Below are 24345 nucleotides of genomic sequence, written 5' to 3'. Positions count from 1 at the left end.
GCCTTGCAAAGAAAAAACTTGAGGCATCTAGAAATGTGTAAGTCTTTGGTGTTACCAAAGCCAGACAGGCAGGATTAAATAAAAAAAAAGATAGTGTGACTTCATGTGCAGTATTGGACAAACTCAACTACAAAGTAATATATATTTGCTATCCAGATAGAATACAGTTTTGGCTAAGGGTGTAGTGGCTTGCTGAATAACCTTTGAAAGGATCAGACATGTTTTCAAGTCTATAACCATTCAGAATCTTGGTAACATCACACTGCCATATCGTTGTCAAGATGTCTTGGGAAAATAAAAATAATCACAGAATTGAAATTAGTAACTGTGCAAGAAAGAGTCTCTACAAAGGCTGGAAGGACAAGGATGATTAAACAAACCTCCACAGACCCTTTCTATAATATTCACCTCAAGACTGAAATCCTTAATCGCCTTATATTTTTTCGAGGCCGGGAACTGAAAGAGAAAAAGAGGCCCCATTTCCCACGTGGATGGGTGATTTAAGGCTGTTTTTCTTGCTGCTCGGGGAAATGATTGAGCATTAGGTTTCCATGTTTATTTTCCTACAGAAGTTTTTCTCATTTAAAAGCCTTTAAGCCCAGTTTACCCTCCACGCTGGTTTTCTCTGTTTAATTCCAGTTTTGATGTTGACTTAAAATGTAGAGTGCAGAACTAAACTCTGCACAGAGCATTTGCAAGGCAGATTTATGTGCTAGAAATTGTAGATCAGATCAATGAAAAAACACTTTTTTTTTTCTTTAAAGGGAACGATCACTAATAAAAACAATACAGCAAAACAATCCCGTAAGCTATAGCAGGATGCTTTTAAGCAGGGTACAATCACATACTTTAAGTTAAAATCGGGTTAAATTTCCAGAGGACAAACGTATTTTCTAGAAGAGTTATTTTTCAATCCTGGGGAAATCCTGGCACCTTGGAGCTTTTGCTGACACAAAAGTGGACACAATTCGAACCCATGGATGATTGCCGCACCTCTCTATATCGGCACAGATATTTCTCAAGAGAATGAGGTTTAGACCCAACTAACACCTTATGCTTTTACCTCTCTACGCATTGCCAGTCTCGGATTTATGGAGTTTTAAATTTTGCGTGGGGGAAGGGAACCCTCAAGGATTTAGCAATGGGCCTGCTAATTAGAAAGTACTAAAACAGTGTTAGAGAAGTGCGGGACAAACTTTCTTCGGGTAGTCCCATCCTGGAGGCGGGTCCTGCGCGGAGTCGCTCTACCTCGGTGGTGCGCGCGGGAGCAGAGACCGAAACCTTACAGAAGACCACCGCGCTTCTGGTACGCACCAAAGCATGCAGCGGGGAGAAGCACGTTATCATGCTGCCCGCAGGCCAAGCCCGCGCGGTGCGGCTCATTCTGTCCCAGCCGCGGGTGGCTTTAGCTGAGGGTGCGCCAGTTCGAGGTCTCCGCATGGTCCAGACCAGGTCTCTGCTCTCCCAAGGTTCAAGGACGTCTCAGCGAGCCTACCCCAAGCAGAAGCTGGACCGGTGCGGGCGTGTGCCCTCCGTCATTAGTGCTACCTGGGCCACTGCTCCAAGGACCGGCCGTTGTTTAAACCTGAAGCCGAGATCCTGCCCGAGCCCGCAGCCAAATAGAACGCAGGCGGCAGATCCCTGAGCAGCGGGGTATTCGCGTCCATCCACCTGCGCCTGCCTTTGGGCTCTGGCATTGCCCCTCCCGGCCACTTTTGAAGACCTGGATCCCTGGGGCGACACCGCTTGACGTTTTTCAGCGTCATGCAAGGCACTGCTGTCAAACCCGCGTCCATTTTCGTCCCACGGTTTAGTTGGGACCAGGCTGGAACACACCTGTTCCTCGTTACTGCTGTTCCTGTTCTTTTCGCTGCAGGCCAGACGCCGACAGCTTGGCTGGCCTGCTCGCTCCCGACCTGGAAGCCTAGCTCCAGCGCCAAAGCACAGCGAGGGTGCAGAGTCAGTGTTGTGACCATCATTCTCCACCCCAGATTTAGTACTAACATTAGTGGATTTCCCGGGTGCGGCCAGGGGCACACAGGGTTGAGAAGAGCCCACACTGCCACTGTGGAGTGCAGACACACGGGAGTGCAGGGGTCTGGGCTGCTGCGCGGGACAAAGCTAGGTCCCGCGCAGCTATCGACACCGTCACGAGGGCCGCCGCACCCGCTAGGTGGCTGGAGAGGGCCTTGAGCGGGGAGGGCCACAGCGCCCACAGTCGACGCGAGAAGCAGCCTCCTACTCAGGGACCGGTCCAGGCGCGCTGTCTAGTCTAAGGGCGACCAATCTCCGTCCCTCTCTTCCTCAGAGCCTCTGAGGCTGCCAGGCCCCTAACACGAAGGCTGTTAGGTTGCTGGACAGGTGCGGTTGCTGGACAGGGGGAGGTTTGGACAACATGCCCTCAGCGAGGACCCGCTGGCCTTGCGGAAAACCCAAGCGACTGAACAAGTCCCTCTGGGACCCGAAGAGGGCTTTTCCCACCTCAGTCACCAAGTTGTGGTCAGATCCCGGGACTGCTCTTCCAGCCCCATTCCCACCCACCCTCATATTGCCTAAAAGGTATATTGCAATCTGTCAGTCGGACGAACCTTTCTGGGGACTACTACAAGGGGGACACATTTCTATTGAGATAGAGTGTTTATTTATTAAAGGGGGGGGGGGAAGAACAGTGGAACAACCCCTTCTCTTCCTCCTCTTCCTGTCTGACTGAAAGAGGCGATGATGCCAGGTCTGTAATCTATATTTTGTCAAGGGTATGAAACTCATTCCGAAGGAAATGCTCGATCAATTTATTTTTGCTGCTTGTAATAACACAGCTGGATGATGCTTTGAGCTCACGCTAGACTGGGACTCATCATTCATTCGCCAAGAACGGGCCTAAATTGTGCCTGTGGGATTAGGTCAATTTTAGTGGATCTACTTCGCCTCATTTGGTTACTAATTGGTTTCTTGTTTTATAAATCGAAATCTCATTTTCAGGAAATTACAAAACCCGTGCAGTCAGTCCATTGAGGTAATCCTTGGGTCAGGGGGTATTTAAATGGAAATGGCTCAACCGCGCACTGAGGGTAAGAGTGAAACTTCGCCTGGGTTTTCACATGAAATGTGAGCTAGCCCTTTAGATCCATAATAGATACATCCCTTCTAATACTACTTATGTAAATATGATAAACCAGACTTTAAGGGAAGGGGGGCGGGGAGAAGCAAAATTTATCTGCTAAGGTTAATGTGGCATATCTTGGAAATCTTCCAAAATAGATTATGTTTTCCTTTGTCTTCGGCCACTTTAGCTGGGGAAAATCCTTTTGTCTAAAACCCGATTTAGTTATCGCCTCCCTCACAGAGCTCCTTTTCTCCTTTGCAAAACCCCGTTCCCTCGGCCTCACCGAATTACAAGAGAATCTTTAGATCTTGTTCCCACTGTAATCCTGCCGCAAAGGGAGCTGGTTTCCTCCTCATTTTAAACAGACAATCAAAGGATTTGTGAATTTTCTGCGGTAGGTCAAGTGCAGAAACGAAATCTCAGCTTACCCCCCTCGCCAACTGAAATTGGGCGCGGGAGCGCGTCACCGCAGGCCGGAGGTGACGGTTCCGGGGAGAGGGGTCTCTGGCCCACTCCAGGATTTTCGGGAGGCGGAACCCTTGACCGGGGCTACAGAAGGTGTCCTGGACAGGCTGAAGGGCGAGCTCAGCCCTAGGATTAGGTCAGGAAAGCCTGGCAGGTAGACGAAGGCAGCCAGTGCCTTATAAAACATTAACCCAGACGAAACCGTGTGACGGAGATTTCAACCGTGAACGTAGAGAAGGCAATGCTCCGTGAAAGCAAAAGGTTCCTTAAAAGGTGTGGGGGTGGGGGCAGGAGAGGGCGAGGGCGGCCCTTAGTAACCTGCGCCAGGCCGGCTGTTTATTAACCTGCTGGGAAGTCTTATTTTTCCCCGGTAGGCGCATACTAATGAGGCCGCAACCTGAGACAACAAACAGCCGAGGCTGGCGCTGGGGGTTCGGAACCAGTACTTAACCCCGAGCCCAGCTCGGGGACTTTCAGATGATTCGGGTCGGAAGGCCGTTCCCGGGCTGTTTCCAGCCGATTTGGAGGACTTCATAATTTTAGAATAAGGGCATTTGTTGGCCCCAAGCGCAGGCTTCGCACCCTTCCGGAAGACAAGATTCCAGACGCAAGGAGGCCTCGGCCAGCTCCCAGCGGGCGGGAGAGCCCCGGCCCTCCGCCCCCGCAAAGCTTGGCCCTTTCAGGCCTTGGCCGGGCCGGGTGTCCACGGGCCAGCGCCACCCGCGTCCCTAGCTCTCCCAGCAGGATCCTATTCCCCTTCCCCGGTTTGGCTCTCCCCAACCAAACCAATCCCCCCACCCCCGCCACTTCTGGGTGGGTATGTGTGAGCTGCAATGAAAAAATGACCGACCGCGCGGTGCCCGAAACCCGGAAGGAGGATAGCTTGGCCGAGACCCGAGGAGCGAAGGGAAGGTGACAAGGCGAAGGGGTGTGTACAGGTGGCTGTGTCGGAGGCCCTCCCGAACAATCCAGAAGGACCAAAGCGATTAGGGCAGTGGAGTCACTCCAGGGAGGGAGGCTAGGGCGGGCTAAAAGAGGCAGGGGGGATTGACTAGAGGCGAGGGAGGGAGAGGAGTGCAGCCGCGGGCGGGGAGCATCAGTGTTTGCAGAGCGGTGGGGAAATCGTTAGATTTATTTAGATGTGCAAACATCCAGAAAGACCCGATTCGAGCTTAAGGGGCGCTCATGGTTACTCGTTACCAGGGTTTTGATCGCTTGCTTTGGAAGCAGCTCCTGGCCAACACATTTTAAGAGTCCAACTCCATGTTTTATTCTGAAAGATCCGCCCTCACCCCCATATTACAATGCGAGCGTGTTTGTCATTGTGTACTTCATAGTGATTCGTACTTTAAAGTAGTAAATCAGTAAATCACACCCCCTTTGTCATGTTAAACCTTGTTTAATGGTGCAAAAGAGTTTACCTAGTTAAATTAATTTCAGCAGCAACACTGTTAAAAAATATTACCTGTAAGTAGTTATGGGTAGTACAACCTCTTCCTCAAGTTTCTTCTGCCTTATTTTTTTTCTTTCTGCAAACATGTAGTATAGCAGACTCCCTTTTAGGTTTTTTTTTTTTTTTTTTTAATCAGCTACGGGTATCCAGAGAATATTATTTTAAAAGGTTTTTTTTTTTCCCAGAGAATTTTCTTTTTTAGGCATCACTAGGAGAAATTTCTGGCAAAGCCTGGAAAGATCTTAACGTGGTAACATCGAGGAGAGGAAGGGGCTGTCTTTGTTAATAGATGATACTTTTGTTAATAGAAGATACGTGGAGAGTAGAGAAACTGAACGGTTCTCTATATCCAAAAGGAAACGAAAATATTGCTAAGATGGTGTTCGCACCTGAAAGTAAACTTCAAAAAAAAAAATCCTACACTGTTTTGTTTTTGTTTCGTTTTGTCTTGTTTTGAGGGGCGAGGTTAGGTAGGATGTGTAAGACTAGGGGTAGTGGGGAGGAAGCAGGGGAATAAGCATTGCTCAGGGATGTTGGTGCTGGAAGCCATCCACAAGCAAACGGATTTCTCCGAAGGGGATTAAAGGCAGAGGCCTAGGGGAGGTAACTGGCTGGAGAGCCCCGCAGCCAAAGAGAAAGAAAGCCCAAGGACCAGCTGGACTCAGTTCACAGCCTCAGGTATTCGCCGCGGCATTCGCTGGAGGCGTGGACATCCTCGGCCTCGTGATAAGGCAGATAATGAAGCTTTGGGGGAGAAATAGTCCCTCCCCCCTCTAAGCACAGTGGTGAACTTTCGCAAGAGTTACCGTTCGGGTGCATTCGGCCCTTGCAAGGCACACACAGGCGGTCCTCAAACCCCGCCACTTGAGGTACCGCCAAGAGGGGTGCTCAGCCAGGGCTCTGCCCTCCCTGAGAAGCTCTCACCCGCCCCCCGAGAGGGAGTCTGACCTCTACGCAGTCCTTTTAAAAGCAGAGAGGGAGGGGCCGAAATTCACAGGCTCGCATCCTAGGCAGTAGTGGTGCCCGGAACTCCGACGGTATCCAGTGGTGCGCGCGAACTTGCGTGCGTGCCATAACCGGGGCACTAGTCTCAAACTGCTAGCCAGGTCGGAGTCCCATCGCTAAAGGGTGTCTCTGTGTCTCCACAGGGCTCGGCGAGGCGTGGGGCCACTCGAGTCGCACCAGCCCCCTGGACAACGTAGGCAGAGAACTGGGCTCCCATCTGCTCCAGGTACCCGCGCGGCGGCACATAAGCTTCGAGGGCTCAGGTGCCTGGCCCCGCGCTGGGCTTCTTGTTTCTTAGGAAAATAGGATCAGGCCCAGACGTAGCCTTCTCGCAGCCCCTACAGCCCCTTGGAAATTAAAACGCTGAGCTCTTAACCTCGTTGGGTGCAGATGGCGCCTCTCGAGGCGGAGAGGGAGGCAAGGTGAATTGGCACGTTGGCTTTAGAGGGGAGTCCGGCAAGGCCCCAAATCAGGACGGCCGTCTCGAGGGAGGGGGCGCCATTTGACACCATTCAGTTGAGAGAACCGAAGCGCGCCGGGCCCGGCTGCAAAACAGCCAGAAATGAAGGATTTACACAGGAATAACGGGAATCTAGTAGAAATGCCCATCAGTGCTTTAAGCGCACACATTCCAGAGCCAGCTGCGTGTGCAGCTCTTTTCATCTTCTCCCTGTAGTTCGCGGGCTCTCCCCTGTCTCTATGAGCTCTCACCCCAGGCCAGCCCAGCCCAGCGCGTGTACAGACCCTCGCGTACACACGTAACACCTCCCCAGGTAATGAGTTTACCCAGTGCGGAGGCACCCATTACCGCGTTGTTTGCAGTACGCACCGTTTTAAATTGCCCGTTGCCCGCTTAAGTCGCATAGCAAATATTTAAAATAGCACAACTCCCGGTGGCATTTTTAGGCTTGACACTTGTCTCCCACCCTCCACCCCCTTATTATTATCCTTGTCCGACACCCTCCCCCCCCCCCCCCCCCAAGATCCTCTTGTGGCAGCCTCAAACCTAAGCAGCATGGCGGGGGAATCTGAGTTAATTCTTCCTCCTGGGCCAGACGGGACCAGCATCCTATGGCAGAAGTGCTGTGGCCTTCCCTGTCCCATGGCTACCTTGTCCCTCCCTCAGTGCCTGAAGCCAAAGAGATTTTAGTGTCACAGAGCAAAGAAAGGCTTGTGTAAGCATTCCCTCATAGGCCTGGTCTTCATACATCTGAATTCAAATAGAAAGGCATCATCACTCTCCTTTCTCAGGGACACTTTTCATCAGTTGTCTCTCAGCAATGCTCTCCCTGCCCCCAATCTTTCCATACTCCCAGCTGACTTTCCTCATCCATATAAACAAGAGAACAAAACCCAAACAATCTTTCTCTCCTTCTAGCTCTTGCCCAGTCTTCTTCCTCTTCTTCATCCCAAACTTCTGGAAGAATTTCATTACCCTCTCAATTTCCATCATTCACCCTGCTGCCCTCACTTCCACACCACTGCTGTCTGGCATCTCTCCTAACTGTTGTGCTCTGCACAGGCTCCACCACATTTTGATATCCAGCATAAGATGTGCATCTCTTATTCTACCTGACTTTGTTCATTGCACAAATATAGTAGGGCCAACTGTGTGCCAGACAGAAAGCCTTGCCCCCATGGAGTTCACATTCTAAGGAGAGCAGCCTTGCAAACCCACATAGGTACATTACATAGTATAACAGGTGGTGTAGGTGCTATGGAGACAAATAAGAAGGGGGAGGGTGGGGACTGTGTTTGAGTAGTGCCACTTAAAATGGGGACATTGCAGAGGACTTCACTGAGAAGGTGACATTTGGGTAAATACCTGACAGGGGTGGCACTATTTACTTGACATTCACCCTCTCTCCTTCAGTTTCTAAAGTAGCACAGCTTCCTGGATTCTTCTCCTTCTCTACTTGCTCCTCTGTTTTGCCTACTGCTGTCTGGCTGTAAATGTTGGTATTCCTCCAAGGTTCCACCTCTGTTTCTCCTCTCACAGCTTCAGGGCCTCATGGGTGATCTGGGCCAACACCACAACCTCAACTGCTTTCCTACATTTGCATGACTCCAGCTGGTTTCTCCAGTCTAGACACCCTTGTGAAGCTTCAGACTTATTTCCTACTGCCAACTGGAAATCTGCATATACCTGAAGTTTAGCATCTCCAAGACAAGAATTAATTACCTCCCTCCTCCAGACTTCCACTCCTACAAAAACTCACAACGCTTCCGTAAATTTTCAGTCTTGGCTAATGCTCTTACCCTCTACTCAATGACCTTGAAGTCACTCGAGTTCAGCTTCTCTCTCTGCCACCATAAACTCCACAGCTAGAACCATCTTTGACTTAAACTCTCCCTCTTCCTCATCACCCTGTGACCACCCAAGTTTAGGCTCAACCATCTCTGATCTCTTCATCCCACTTTTTCCTCCTGTAGGTCATTGTTCACATTCTACCACTGAAAAACAAAACAAAACAAAACAAAAAACAACACACACACACAGACACACACACATTTAAACATGTTATTTCTTTGCTTAGAAACTGCTGGAACCCTGATGCCTATAGGAGCATCTCCGAATTCTTCTGATTGACATCTCAAACTCTCCAAAAACCCAGCATCAGTGTACTTTCTCAGCCTATCTTTGGCACACCAAATTCGTTGAGCCTGAGTACACCAGATGTACCCTACCCCCCACCAGTCCCTGCCTTTGCCACGGCATTCCTTCTGCCTAGGATTCCTTTCCTCCCATCTCCAGTTCAAGCTTCCTCTTCAATGTTCTGCTCAAACTGGTCCTCTGAGGCCTCTCTGATTCTCCCCCAGGCCTCTGGGCCCCCGCAGCACTGTCCACTCAGCTCTGCGGTCATTATATCTGTCTTTAGCCAGTCTCTGCCGCTGGACTTCCAGCAACTTGAGAGCAGGATCTGACTCATCCTTATGTCTCCACTGCCTGGACTGAAGCCTCATTCATAGAGATAAAGGGACAGTGAAAGTCTAAGATTTTCTTTCATGGAAAGCCTGTCAGTTTGATGCATCAGTGAAACACACACATCTACACACTATGGAACTACTCTGTGGACTTGCTACCTGGAAAATTTTCATTTCCTAACCCTGCCTCTCCCAGATTCTTTCTGGAGCTACTGGCCAGCTGCCTTCTGTCTACAAACTTTTCAGACTACCAACACTTCCATATGGCTCAGTGCCCCTTTCCTAAACCCTGCAGGTACTCTTTCCATTATAGGATGCCACCACTATGGAGTCCTCCAAGACTGACTCAGGAAACTATTCTTTTTTTCAGTGACCATCACCCCAAGAACTTAACCTACCTCTTATAATGGGCTGTGATCCTCTGCCCCCTATATTTGTGCGTGTATGCTACAGATATATGTCTGTATTGTCCATTTCAGTGGGTCATGAGTCTTGGAGGGCAGTACCCTTGCCCACCACTTTCTCTGGGTGTCTCCCAGTGTGCTGCATGTCGCAGATGCTTACATATTTGGAATGAACAAAAGAGGGGCTCTTGTGGCATATTTTCTATGCCCTATTTCCTGTCTGCTTCTCTCTACTCCATGTCTCTGTTCTTCTGGCTGAACATCTCTGACTTCTGCCCCCTACCCCAGTTTCTCCCCACAGAGGGCTCTCCATTCAACTCTGTTTCTATCTCCCCAGACCCTGGATGGCTTCATCTTTGTGGTGGCCCCAGATGGGAAGATCATGTACATCTCAGAGACAGCCTCAGTCCACCTGGGTCTTTCTCAGGTAGGTGAGTGGTCCACACCTCCAGCCTTCAATGCTTACAGCCAGAGCTGGAGGCCAGAGGTAAGGGGGTGGTGTTTCCCCAAAGCTTTTGTATGTGCATTTCTGGGACTGGAAATATCTCAGCTGGCAGGTCTGCTTCTCTCTTTTCCTCTACTTCCTTATCCTTTGGCTTCCACCCTGAGCCCAAACAATGCTATCTTTTGGAGTCTATCATAAGTCAAACACCATGGATGGTAGTTACATACCAATGCCTGATGTTTTCACCAGAACATTGCCAGGAAACTACGACTGTTCCTACTACCATTATAATTACTATTATATTATTATTTCCTCTCATAGATGAGGAAACCTAGCTTAGACTGCAGTAAGTAGCCAGCAGCAGAACTGGAATTAATACTCAGGGCTGACTCTAAAGTTCTGGCTCCTGTCCTCACAGGCCTGTAGACACCCTGGTCCAATCTTCCAGCCCCACAAGGGTTGGAGAAGGTGATACCCCCCTCTTTACAGGTAGAGCTGACTGGGAACAGCATTTATGAATACATCCACCCAGCCGACCACGATGAGATGACCGCGGTGCTTACAGCTCATCAGCCCTACCACTCTCACTTCGTCCAGGGTAAGGCAGTTGCTCACCTGCACTACTTGGGTCCCTCCCTGCCACCGCCATTTGCTTCTGGCTTTTCCCCAATTAGCCAAGGTGGGACCTGTAGTCACACCAGCCGTCTCACATCCTTCGCCTCCCTCCTCCCCTCTCTCCCAGAATACGAGATCGAGCGCTCCTTCTTCCTCAGAATGAAGTGCGTCTTGGCCAAGAGGAACGCGGGCCTCACCTGCGGTGGCTACAAGGTGTGTGGCTGAGAGGGATGATCCTAGCAGCGTGTGGGGGAAAGTAGCAGAACCAGAGGAACTCGAGGGCGTGGGAGGGACATTTCTGAGTCCCTGACTGCCCCGAGGGCGTCCTCCGCAGGCATCAAAGCTCTGTCTGCCTGGGAGCACCTCAAGAGTTGTTGAACTTCCTGAACACTTGGGGACTACTAAGTTTTAAGACTTGGTTTCACTGTCTGGGATACTGCTGGGCTGCAGGGACTCTTAATCTGGGGCTCATAATGGACCTTAGGGCTGTGTAAAATGTCTGAAATGGTCGGTAATTTTGGCAGATTCTTAGAGTTTACTCACAGCATCAGATTCCATCTTGGGGTGGGGGGCATCAGGGTTGGAAGAGGGGTTAAGAACCAGAGCTTTAGCTCCAATTCAGGTTCCAGGGCCCCATGGGCAATTTTGATGAGTTAATGATGGCAAGGCCCATGCCTCTGTATTTTTACAAGCTCCCAGGTGAGTTCAGTGTGGCAGGATAGACATTCCTTGAGACACTTTGGAACACCAATAACTTTGGACAACTCAGTGCAGGGGCGTGGCCCGCATGGCGGTTTGTGGCTCAAGGGAGTCACAAAATGTTTCAATCCCTTACCCACCTTTTTGGGATGTTTCCTGGCGGTGGCTGAGTCTCACCCCTTCATCCTCCTCTGCAGGTCATTCACTGCAGCGGCTACCTGAAGATCCGCCAATACAGCTTGGACATGTCCCCCTTCGATGGCTGCTACCAGAACGTGGGCCTGGTGGCTGTGGGCCACTCGCTGCCTCCCAGTGCCGTCACGGAGATCAAGCTGCACAGCAACATGTTCATGTTCCGCGCCAGCCTGGACATGAAGCTCATCTTCCTGGACTCCAGGTGGGTGGTCAGGTGGGAAAGGATCACCCTAGCAGGAGGATGGCCCTGCTCCGTGACCGAGAGCTCTTCCTCGACCTTCTGAGACCATTTTGCAGATGAGGTGAAGTGAGGGCGGGCACCCAGGCCTGAGAGGACCGTGTGGGGTGGGGGGCATCCCCGCATCCTGCACTCATCCCTCGAGGATTGCTCTCCCCAGAGTGGCGGAGCTGACGGGGTACGAACCTCAGGACCTAATTGAGAAGACGTTGTACCACCACGTGCACGGCTGTGACACCTTCCACCTGCGCTGCGCCCACCACCTGCGTAAGGCGCCACTCTTCCCGGCACAGGACGTCCCCCGCGCGGCCTGGGGAGGGGAAAGGGCGTGATTTACGTCCACAGTAAGCGGTCGGGGAGGAGCCCTGGTAGCCGGGTGGTGGTGGTAGGTGACGCCTTTCCCAGTGGCTGCTCCAACACTGAGCCCCACCTTGTTTCCTTAATATCCGCAGGGAGAGTTTCTGAGTTTCTGGGGAAATTCCCCTAGGAGGGGTTTTATGCTCCCCACCTCCCACCCTCTGCAAGCCTCACCGAACATGGGAACAAAAACTGAGGCTAGGCCAGCCATTTGGCTCATATGCACAGACCTGCTTCAGCTTTTTTTTTTTTTTTTTTTAGCTTAATTTCCAGAAACAGGGAATATGAGCCTCGGAGTTCAGCTGCCCAGACGGTACCTTCCTTAGAAAATTGAATGGAGGAATCCAATTTTAAGTGTCCCCCACCCCTTTGCTAATCTCCAGGGGCTGGAGAACTCGATGCAAATTCAGGGGAGAGACAATCCATTTGGGAACCTACCGTTCGTCTCTCCCTCCTGCCTGGGGGCAGTCATTAGGGCCCATGGGGGACCTGCACTCCCACCGCCAGGGTTTGTGTTTGGGCGGGCTCAGGAGCCGGCTCCTTCACCACCCGCTGCCTTCTGTCTTTCCATCAGTGCTGGTGAAGGGGCAGGTGACCACCAAGTACTACAGGTTCCTGGCAAAGCACGGTGGCTGGGTATGGGTGCAGAGCTATGCGACCATCGTCCACAACAGCCGCTCGTCCAGGCCACACTGTATCGTCAGCGTCAACTATGTCCTCACGTGAGTGCAAGTCTGGGACCTTCGCCCACACTAGGCAACCCTGGTCTCCGAGAGGGCGCGGGCGGTGGGCACTGCTGGTTAGGCGAGGCTGGGGCCCCCTGGGATACCGCTTCTGCTCCCCCCCCCCCCCCCCCCCCAGTGCACTCTGTGCTGGGAGACTGCAGCTTGAGCACTTTCATCTTTATGAAGAGGCTTCCCTCGTTACATTCTAGGAAAAGATTTAGGAGTTTTTCCACCCACAGTCTACATTTGCTTTCTGCTCTCTCTTTTAACCTTTTAAGCGAACTCTGCATTAAATAAAACTTAATGTGGCAGAAAGAAAAGAGAGAGAGAGAGAAAGAGAGAGAAAGAGGAAAGGGTAGGACGTACGGAGCCATTTATGGTTAACAAAAAGGACATCTGTTTCACTTTTTCAAATCTGGGTTTGAAGTTCTTAATTTTAACCAGAGTCTCCAATCAAAGTTAAGAGTTCTGAGAGAGTGGTTCTTACGCTGAACCACAAAGAGGGTTTAAGTGACCAGGAGGGTTTGACTGTAACCTCCAGAAAGCCAAGGGACCCGACCCAAGGCTGCAAGGCTTCGCGGGCGCCCAGGCCCTGCGCGTTGTGTGACCGCGTCGCGAGGGAGGAGCCGGCCTGGCAGTGTCACCTACAGCCGACCGGGCGGCCGCAGCGGCCGCGTTTGAGCTTTATTTCTAGAAACAGTAATCGTCAGTGGCCCTCGGTGTGGCACTGCAGGCTGATCACGTGGCCTGGTGTGCGGCTGGTGAAGAAAGCGCCTTCTGTATAATGTTTGAATTGCCCTGGTTTGAAGCCTTTATGAAGAACTCTTTTGTGTGCACGGTTGCCTTTTTTTTTTCTTTTTTTTTTTTTTTTTTTTGGTAGTCGCTGAAATTCTTGTGATTTTAGGGGACCTCAGGGGTTATTTACTTTGGAAGCATTGACACGCCCGGCACTTAGTAGAAATGCTATTTTCACATTAGGAAATTGGTTAAGGGGGTACTATTTGGAATCAGACTATCCTACAGGCCATGAGGACTAGATTCATTCCACGTTGTTTTAAATTGCCAAATTAAAAATGTAGTGCTTGAAAATATTATGCTTGGCAATAAGACTATTTACTCTGTGCCCTGTTTAATAAGAAAATTTAATTCAATAGACTTGGAAAAATGAATTTGGTTTAGATGAGGATTCAATATTCAAGAATAATAGCTGGTTATTAAGAAGAATCTTTTTTATTCCTTTCATTCAATAAATGGTATTAAAATAAACACTATTAGGTTTTTGTAATAGCAAGAAAGCTGTGGATTTTAATACAGAGCAGAAAAGATACAAGTATTTTGGGTATCATGAAACAAAACCATTTTATGAATGCAATTTTTTATATTATTAAAATAAACGTAAGAGAAAATGGCAAAACATAATTCATAAAATAAGCCACTCTGTGAAGCAGAAGTATTAAAGAGTGAAAAATTATGTCTGCTTACCATGGAAAGGAAACGGACATTCTTTAAGAAGGCGCTTTGTATGTCTGAGACATCACAGGCATTATACATACACTCTGTTCTCTGGTGGGTGCCTGTGGTTAGTAATCATTTTTTATCAAACAGCAGGGTATATAGTCACACAGACCCATACAAATGATCAGAATGCAAGTTAGACCTCCCAATGGGTAAGCTTAATTTATGTTTGGAGTCATTTTGGAATATTCTGTTTTGTTTTCCGGTGGTTAAGTGTACTTTTCTTCTGCTGTTGGCCATGTCCTTCTTCACTTCACACACTTCTTTAGAGCTGCAGGATTAGGCTACCAACTTTACATAAGATTAAAAAGATGTAATGAGGATATCGGGGCGCCTGGGTGGCGCAGTCGGTTAAGCGTCCGACTTCAGCCAGGTCACGATCTCGCGGTCCGTGAGTTCGAGCCCCGCGTCAGGCTCTGGGCTGATGGCTCGGAGCCTGGAGCCTGTTTCCGATTCTGTGTCTCCCTCTCTCTCTGCCCCTCCCCCGTTCATGCTCTGTCTCTCTCTGTCCCAAAAATAAATAAAAAACGTTGAAAAAAAAAATTAAAAAAAAAAAAAAAAAAAAAAGATGTAATGAGGATAAGTGATTTACAGAAGGAAAAATAGCATGGCTCATATTTTTCTAAATGTTTTATACCTCTGAATGAAAATAGAAATAAACAAACAGAAGTACACAAGACAAAAAGCTGAAATTGATTACCCTTTTATGAGTCTCAACTCCAATTCTTTGTATAAAAATTCTTAGGACGATTTTTATAGCTGCAAATGTGGAAACTGCCTTAGATGAAATGCCATCGAGTGGCTCTGTGTGTGTTGACAGGATTTTCATAATGAACAGGTTGCAGTTTGTTTGATGTGTATATCACACATCTGGCTGGAAGTTACTAATTTACATTGTCTTAGCAAATTAAATAGATGGCTATTGATTCTCTATGGTAGCAGTGAACTACCACATACATTTGTTTTCAAGGCTAGTTCTCTATGAAGCCTGAGAATGATAAGTGAATTCTTTCCAAATATGCCACCTCAAACAATGTACTTAAAACCACAAGCCCCCCAAATAATTTGACAGGCCAGATGTTTTCCAACTTTAGACATTTTAATAGCATACATTTTGAAAAGATTTTCATATCATGGAAGCAGAGAGAATTTTAAATAAGCGTTGGTTAAATGAAGGTATATTGATGGAAGCTACATTTGTAAGAATCATTTTTCAAATTTCCTGATGATAAATTTATTGTTGAAGTTAAAATATGCCTAGAAATACTGGTCATCATTTTCTGACAAAAGCGATGATGAATATAAATCTTCGGTAACCTTATTCTAATAAGCAGCTACCACTGCAAATATAAGGATTTAGAGGCGGGTGGTTCTTTTACCAGCCTTTGTATGACCATCATACAAAATGTTGGCATTCGAAAAAATCTAGAGAGGAGAAGAAGAGGCTATGATTAAATTTTCGAAATTCTCTTACCTTTTCTCTGGGTGCTTGAGGTTCCCAACGCTTATATAGCTTTTCATGAAAACTCAAAAATATAAAAACAAAACCCAAACAAACAAAAAAAACTCCTTTCATACCAGGACTAACCAGTTCATGATTTTCTGTAAGACATAACCTGTTAGCTTTACGTTCCACATTAAAAAAAAAAACAAAAAACCAAAAAAACAAAAAAAAAACATTCTTACAAATCTTGAGTGCCCACAGGCTTCGAAATATTTGTTAAGTACGGCAGGCCCTGCTCCCTGATTATTTTCAGGAGTATAGATGGATGGAGGCAGTGTCTGGTAACAGTGAATGTTGGGGGAAATTCCAGAAAAGTATGGACAGTACAAGGAATACTGTGTCAAAACTGAGTAATTGTCTTGAAATCATATTTTCTTGAGTTTGTTTAACTAGTAGTATTAATTATTCATAGCCAGTTCAGATGGAAAACATTAGTACTTAACGTGAGGAAAATTGAAAATGTGGAACACCCAATAAACTACGAAAAGTAATTTCTAGAAAAGAGTCTTGATTCTTTTTATGTTTTTAAACTTAGTATGTTATATAAATAAAACTTATAAAATCTACTTTTAAGGATAAACCAATGAAGTATAAACATCTCATTTTAAAATATTTAAAAACATTAATTTTTCAAATATATAGAAGGCTGAAAGAATACTACAATGAATATCTGTGTACACATCATCTATAATAGAAGCCATATTTGTTTTGTCTCTTTCTACCTACATGTATGTAGGTATGTAGGTATGTAGAAAGGGTATGTATTTGTATGTGCATGTTTTTCTCCACTGAATTATTTCAGAGTAAGCTACAGACATCATCATACTTCACCCTAAATAACATTCTCCTGTGTAGCCACTGCATATTTATGATGGCACATTTAAAGGGTTCAGAATTATTGTGTGTAGAAGGTTGCAAAAGTATACATGAGATCTAGTTTACTGATACCATTAAAAACAATCTGTCACCGACATTCATCAAGAGCTCACTGATATATGACCTTAGTTAGGTTGACTGATAGATGATATTTGTGAGGGGACTTCTGTGGGATATAGTTGTAAAAGTTAGCGTATTTTAACCTAGACTTCTAATGAGAATTGTAAGCTAATAAAATTCTGGTATTTTTTTCTGGAAAGTAAAAGAGAGATCTTGAGAGTGATTTGGTAACTTTGGAATCAGACAGATTTAATATCTTCAACCATTTTTTTGTTAGTAAAGATGGCTTCTCTGCTTATTTCCCAAGTTTAGGATGGAACATTCTTTTGGTGCAAAATCTCACATGCTGTTTGAGAGTGATTCACTGAACACATAGAAGGGATTCTCTACATTAAAATTTCTATGTCTGTGTCACAAAGAGCAGAACAAAAAAGAGACAATTTACATTAGTGGTTTATGTAACACTTACTATCTACTAAATAATCCTTTGAATTTGAAAGTTTGGGCCAAATGCCAAAGGAGACATACTTCCTTCGTGTGAAAGAAAATAAAGGGGTCTTTGTATTATAATTATTGCAGGTCCTATAATTTTTGTTTTTCTTTGTATGAAACCATTGTATTTCCTGCAATTAAAAAGAGTTTTTAAGTCTTAACATATTCTATGAATGTAAAGTCAGATGTACCCTTATCACATAGCAGCAAACATTAAAATATGCTCATATTAGCATGCTCTTTCAAGTATATTAATAGTGCTGAGTTAATTTGACATTTAAATTTAAAAGTATTTTTTTTATTAATTTAAAGCCCCAGTGATATTATTGTTAGTACTACCAGGAAATTTTAGAAAATGCTTTTTAAAAACTTGACCAATTATATGTGTAGTTATAAAAATAGGTTTTATTTTTCTGGTTAGCAAAAGCATTCTTTCATATTATAAATGATGTCAAATGAAGTGCCTTTTGACTTAGCAAGCTATGGCAAAATATAAAATGATTTTATTCTCATGCCTTGGATCTGTGTAGCACTTGTTGCACAGATTTAATTTTTTGATCATTAAAAATAATAATCATGCGCTAATGTATACCCGTAAATTAGATTTGATCCTTAATTGTGTTTAATCTTTATTATAATAATATTGAACGTTGAAGCCCCAATTGTCCTTTTCAAGTGATCTTTTAAGTAACTGAATCATTATAGAGATGAATTGAAGACACATTTGTATGAATGGTAATTTATAAAAACTGAAACTATTAATAGTAATTAATAGTGATTTTACAACTACCAAAACACTTTATTAAAAGAAAGATCTGGGGTATTTAGTCTGTTGTGTAGTACATAGTAATACTAGTACTTGCTTATGTAACACATATAAAAGGATTTCATATCCTTTTTGCTTATTGTAATTTTTTAATCAAGATATTCTGTATTTAGTTTTGAATTCATTGTTTATGTTCAAATTTTGTTTTACTATTACAAATGCTAAATACAGCATCATTACAAATGCTAAATATTTTTTTCAAAGTGCTGTCACTTTCATTACATAGTTTGCTCCTTTGACAGCTCTGTACAGGGTTCGGGCAGGGATTTTCCAGGTGAGGAAACTGACATCAGATATGCTAAGTAAGTGGGGAAGCCAGGATTAAAGCCTGGGGTCTTGACTCCTACTGTATCCTAGGTTCCTCTGTATTGGGGTGCGAGTCAGGGAAAGAGGAATGGATTTAAATGGGTAAGGCCTGTAGTGTTCAGCCCACCCAACTTCTGGATAGGCTTTCGTCTGGTCTCATTATGGAAGATTAAAAAGCTGCCTCTGTGTTGCTGCTTCACAAATATCTTCACAAAACAGATATTGACCATTTGGTGGTTTAAAACTAGCAACGCTGTCTTCTCAAGAACATTCAATTAAGAATATGTCTTTTTTTTTCCTTAAGTCTCACTAAGAACATTTTCATTTTGTAAGAAAAAATGTGGCCTGCAAACATTTTAGTTTTCCCTGAGTTGCTTACCTTTAGATTACATACATACATTATTGCTATTACTAATTATTTCATTTCTGCAACCAGATTTAATATTTTATGTTTTTGTTGAACAGATGTGTTAAAACAAATTTCTGCTCTCATTGTGTACCCTACAATGGGTTGGCAAGCTAGGGCATCCTTTTTATCAGCTGGGCCACAAATTACCTCTCATGGCAGTTGGCTATTTCCTAGATGGTATTCTGTGTTTGAGGGACAATGGCAGGAAAGGTTGTCCACTGGGGATTCTGTTGGTGGGGGATGGTAGGGATGAAGGGCCTCCCAGCATGCTCTGGTCAGGTGTGTCATCCTCTGGCCCTTTGACAATCCTGCTACCTGGCTGCTTCCATCTCCCCAGGCCTCTCTGGCCTCTGCACCTTTCTTTGTTGTTGTGCTGAGGGCAACTGAGTCACAGGACCTCTTTTTTAAAATGTTCTTAGGTGGAGACCACATGGTATGTGCTCAGTGATGATCCTGACCACTCTTCTTTGGCTGTTGCGAGGGAAAGAGTTCTGATCTTTGAGTCATTTCATAGAAAAACGTGATCATTACCTCATTGGAGGTGGGGATATACATGTTACTGTGAATGGACAAATTCAAATGAAGCTTTACTTGAACTTCAGAAAAATATGTTTTCATCTTCTGACTTCATCTATTTGCATTGTGAGCACTGCTAGGTTTGGTTCAAGGTGTGGATATGTGTGTGGATGGGGAGGATTATGCATATCTTGATAATTTAGTAAAAGGCTGCACTTATCCAGGGCTTCCTTCTCTGTTCTCTGTTCCCACTGGCTTGTGACATCTCTCCAGATGAGCAGGTAGTGATAGAAATTTCATCTGGGTTGAAGGGCTGTGTCTGTGCCTAAGCTGTCAGGCAAAAAGGATTGGTTGGAGTTTAGGTGACACCTGGAAATGCCTGAGTACCTGTCAGAGGAATTTCACATTCTGTCTTGTCTGAAGGAGTAACTTCCCCAGTTCCTTTCCCCTGCCTCAGGCCTTCTGAGGTCCAGGGAGCTGGCAAGGGTGAGAAAGGTGGTCTATGGTGATGGCAGGGCTAAGGGGGATGAGAAGGGAACTTACTTTTATAGGGCCTGGTTGAGTCTGGGCCATCTGTGTACCATCTGTGACTTTTACTCTGAGAGGCTATATTGAAGTAGGATTGTGATTTTGTTTTTATGAAAACCCACAGTATCATTTGAAGCAACCTGAAGGGGCAAGGTATGGGCTTTGGCGTTAGAGAACTCTGGGTCTGAATATGTTTTATTGCGTAATAGCTATGGGATTTTGAGCATAGCTGTATTCCTGTGAGCCTCTGTTTTCCCATCTGTGCAATCAAGATATTTGAACCCACCTTTTAAGGACTGAGGAGGATTATATGAGATAATGTATATATAGCACAGAGCGTGGCAGACAGCAGATACTCAAAATAACTGTTGTTATTAGCTCTTGATAATTATGTGATGTCACCCGAAATGCTTTGAAAAGAGAGGAGTGGTTCCATTTTTAACTTGAATTGCTAAATCTTCAAATCCACAAATTTAAGTATTTACCTTCTCCCCCCTCCAGTTCCACACATTTCTCCAAGCATTGTGCTCTTTGTGGGTGGCGGTTTCTATAGTTTGGTTAAGTCGCCCTGTTTTTCACTGCTCTCACTGTGTACCCTACAGGTAGCTGTGCTTTGTGCTTGGAGGAAGGGAAGCCAATACTTATTGAGTACCTTATTTGTCCCAGGCAAAATGGAAGGTGCTGTACATGGTGCTTTACAGGGAAAAAGAAAGTTCTTTTTTTTTTTTTTTTAATTTTTTAATGTTTATTTCTGAGACAGAGAGAGACAGAGCATGAACGGGGGAGGGTCAGAGAGAGAGGGAGACACAGAATCTGAAGCAGGCTCCAGGCTCTGAGCTGTCAGCACAGAGCCCGACGCAGGGCTTGAACTCACGGACCGTGAGATCATGACCTGAGCCGAAGTCGGACGCTTAACCGACTGAGCCACCCAGGCGCCCCAAGGGAAAAAGAAAGTTCTAAGAAACCAAGCTTTTATCCAATTTCTAAAGTTAATTTAGTTGGAACCAGTGGTTTGTCAACTTTACCAATGTCAGTAATTATAACTTAAAGTGAATAAAACATGCAACACTGACATTTTTGATGGTGTGCAGTATATTCCCCTTTACTCTGTGTGCACTAGGTGTGGCTGAATCAACAGTGTTTCAGAGAGTATGGCAAACTGCAGTTATTTATTGCATGAATACATGAAGCAGAGGTCTTGGCATCTCTCGAGTTGTTTACAATTTAGTTGGAACTAAATATTTAAGAACTCAGATTAGCTCAGTTCAAACTGATATGGTGCACTTGGGCTATTTGTTGAGAGCACAGAATTCAAAGAAGCTTGAATGGTGGAGCTACCAGGGAAGGGGGAGAATTTAAGGGTTGGAAGCAGAAGTAAGGTCTTTTGAGATGGAACCGTGACATATACTCATTTGTCTCATTGTTTTCTTCATGAGAAAATAACATAACACAATTAGTTTCCTCTTCAAATTAGATTCAGCAGTGCTTGTCTCACTGTTCTCATATGAGCTGGGTTTTCTTTCCTTCTTTTACCTTTATACCCTGAACTTTTTTGTTGGAACTGAATGTGTTTCATCATGATTGGAAACTATTTTCTCTAAGCCTCTTAGCTTTCTCAGATTAGTACTGGTATATATTTATTTTGAACGTGTTCACCTAGCCTTAGTTTTATATATATATATATATATATATATATATATATATATATATATATATGTTTATATATATATGTTTATATATATATGTTTATATATATATATGTTTATATATATATGTTTATATATATGACTATATGTATGTTTATATATATTTATATATACATACACACTTGTATACATATATAATATATACATATACACATATATTACATATATGTACATATAATATATACATATATAATATATACATGTACATATACACATATATTAGCATCTAAGCATAGAACACAGTTTTTAAAGTTTTGAGGATGTCAGTATTCTGAATGGAATGTAGAATGTTATTGAAATGAATACACAGTGTTGCCACATGTATAATGGTTGTATTTCAAAATGGTTTTTAGAAAGCAAATTTAAGGTACACATAAGGAACATCAGCAGATTGGAGGAGATGGGGGTGCAAAGAACCTGGCTCTTAGGTTCTAGGTTTGCAGGGCCAGAAGGCCTCCTCAGTGCTGTGTTTGATATCATTATCCTACTGCTCTTAGAATATGATGCAGTCTAATCCCTAGACTTTTTAGCTAGATGTTTCAAACCCTGATAACCAGAGGAATGCATTACAAGGTACTTGTAAAATGAGATATGAAATGAAATATCACTACTTTATTATGCATCATAGCATATTAGTTAAGAACCTGGGCTATGGGTATATTGCCTATTCAGATTCCTGGGCTGCTACTGGCTATCTCTGTGGCTATGGATAAATTGCTTAACTTTGTTGCCTCACTGTTTTTTAATCTGTAAAATGTGTAATGTGTAATAATAATATCTATTTCATAGAGTTGTTGTAAGCATTAAATGAAATAGATTCTTGGCCCTGTGCCTGACACAAAGTAACACCAAGTAAATGTGAATTATTAGGGTGAAATTATTGCAGTGAAATTAGATAAAATAATTTCTTATTTAATTTCCAATAAACACAAAATAAATGTCTGTGAGGCTGAAGGAGGGAAAGCATGAGTCTTAGGAAGGCAGAGGGATGCCCAAGAATGAGAAATCAGCAATCATTCTGGTACATCTGGAAAGGGTTGTTAGATCCTACTTCCAATGATTAGGACTAGTAAGCCTTGAGGCAGTCATAAAAGTTTTCTTGAGCACCTATTAGGTGTCAGGCACTGTGCCAGGTTCTGGGGATATCAGAATGAATGAGACAGCGTCTGCAGGAAAAGGAAATAAGCGCAAGGACAACCTCTACCCCGGCTTGACCTCCCTATGGGCTTGCTGATGACAGGTTCCTTCCTGGAGGGGAGTGTTTCCATTCACAACTAGAAAGAAGCAGGCCCAGAGTGCCTTGGCACTGTTCAGGTCAACCCTGGGGAAAAAGCTTGCAGGTGTGCTCAGATTCCCTGTGGTTAGATGGTGGGGAGGGAGTGGAGACAGTAAGAGGAGCAGAGCTGCTGGGGAGGGCTGTGCGAGCATGTCTCTCTCTCTCTCTCTCTCTCTCTCTCTCTCTCTCTCTCTCTCTCTCTCGTGGGTGGGGGGGGGGTGAGGGGGATCCAGACTGGCAGCAGAGAAACTGGCTGCAGGCCAAGGAGTCCATCTTAACTCTTACAAAATCGCTGTTTCCCTGGGTGGAGCCTCTGCATCCCATTAGGTCAGCCAGAGAGAGCAGCTGTGTGTGCCAAGGTGATTTTTGTCCTGTTGGAATGATATTGAGCTGCGTTTTGCTCTGCTTTGAATGGAGTTTTTAAATATTTTGTGGGGTTGACTTCTTTTTTTAAATTTTTTTTTTTTAACGTTTATTTATTTTTGAGACAGAGAGAGACAGGGCATGAACAGGGGAGGGTCAGAGAGAGAGGGAGACACAGAATCTGAAACAGGCTCCAGGCTCTGAGCTGTCAGCACAGAGCCCGACTCGGGGCACGAACTCACGGACCGTGAGATCATGACCTGAGCTGAAGTCAGACGCTTAACCGACCAAGCCACCCAGGCGCCCCTGTGGGGTTGACTTCTAATAGGATTTGGAATCTTAGTGAGTTTTAAATGGAAGAATCACACTAGAGTCAAATAGTCTTTGTACATTTATTATCTTTAAAAAAATGTTTCTAGTGATTTTTAGGTTTTTGTAATATTTTAAACTTTTCTCTTGTAAAGGGTAATCTCACGGCTTTTGCCCTGCCCTGGAGAGATGGGGAGGTGACTGTCAGCTGCAAGTGAAGGGGGTGGGGTGGGAAGGTGCTCTGTTTGCTGCCATATTTAGAAAGGTCAGGGAGTAAGATTCACTCACATTTGAGAGACTGCTATTTTGTGCCAGAGGCTCAGAGAAGCCAAGTCATTTAGCCAATATAACACAGCTAATGAGTAGTCATGCCAAACCAGAGACAGGACTCCCGAGCCCACCTGATTTCCTCTTTGGCCTGCTGTCTGTAAGTTGGTAACATTGTACTAGGGTGAGTCGTATGTAATTGCCATTTCTGTGCATTAAAGCAGTTCGATAGTGGTGATTTCCTATGATTCCACCTAATATTTGGGAAGTAATGGGACATTTTGAAGAGATTTTGCAAAAGTCTATGGATAGTTTACTACAAGACTTCAATATGGAGTCTCCACAAAGTGACCCAATTGCTTCACAGTTTGGGTGTGCTCAGAACCCAGTCAGCTGCCATGCAACATGCTTAACCCTTGGGCCCAACACTGTGTCCCCCTCACCAGTTTCAGCATCAACAGTTATGATATTTTCGCAAAACAGCAATCCGTAAGTATTACCCATGGAACACTATTTTATTTGGAACATCTAATATATTACCAGGATTCAAATGGACATTGCTGTCTTTACTGGAAGGGTATTTCTCCTTTGATTGATTGCTAAATGGCTAGAGCTTGTGAAAGGATCTCTCTCTCTCTCTCTCTCTCACTCTCTCTCTTTTTCCTGGGGATTTCTTGTTCAAACAGAATTTGTTGTATCCACATCAGTAAAGCCGTGCTAACATGGGCTGCTGGCCAGACCGTGGAAATAGCCTCATTGTATT

The 24345-nt window shown here is 45.0% G+C and overlaps 1 protein-coding gene across 3 annotated transcripts in view; it reads left to right on the top strand.

The window, feature by feature from the left end:
• Positions 1 to 24345, top strand: part of SIM1 (SIM bHLH transcription factor 1) — a 76867-nt gene that overhangs the window by 15047 nt on the left and 37475 nt on the right. For all 3 annotated transcript variants that reach the window (XM_042937368.1, XM_042937366.1, XM_042937367.1), the window contains 7 exons: positions 6170 to 6252; positions 9693 to 9782; positions 10290 to 10398; positions 10543 to 10628; positions 11312 to 11511; positions 11708 to 11814; positions 12479 to 12626. In XM_042937368.1, coding sequence (XP_042793302.1) covers positions 9738 to 9782; positions 10290 to 10398; positions 10543 to 10628; positions 11312 to 11511; positions 11708 to 11814; positions 12479 to 12626 — 695 coding nt within the window. In that variant the 5' untranslated portion in view covers positions 6170 to 6252; positions 9693 to 9737. The remainder of the gene's footprint in view (positions 1 to 6169; positions 6253 to 9692; positions 9783 to 10289; positions 10399 to 10542; positions 10629 to 11311; positions 11512 to 11707; positions 11815 to 12478; positions 12627 to 24345) is intronic.

The sequence above is a fragment of the Panthera leo genome, chromosome B2 (assembly GCF_018350215.1).
Source record: "Panthera leo isolate Ple1 chromosome B2, P.leo_Ple1_pat1.1, whole genome shotgun sequence".
Taxonomy (NCBI): Eukaryota; Metazoa; Chordata; class Mammalia; order Carnivora; family Felidae; genus Panthera; species Panthera leo.
Note: the sequence above shows the minus strand (reverse complement) of the source record. Positions and strands in the feature narration are given on the sequence as shown.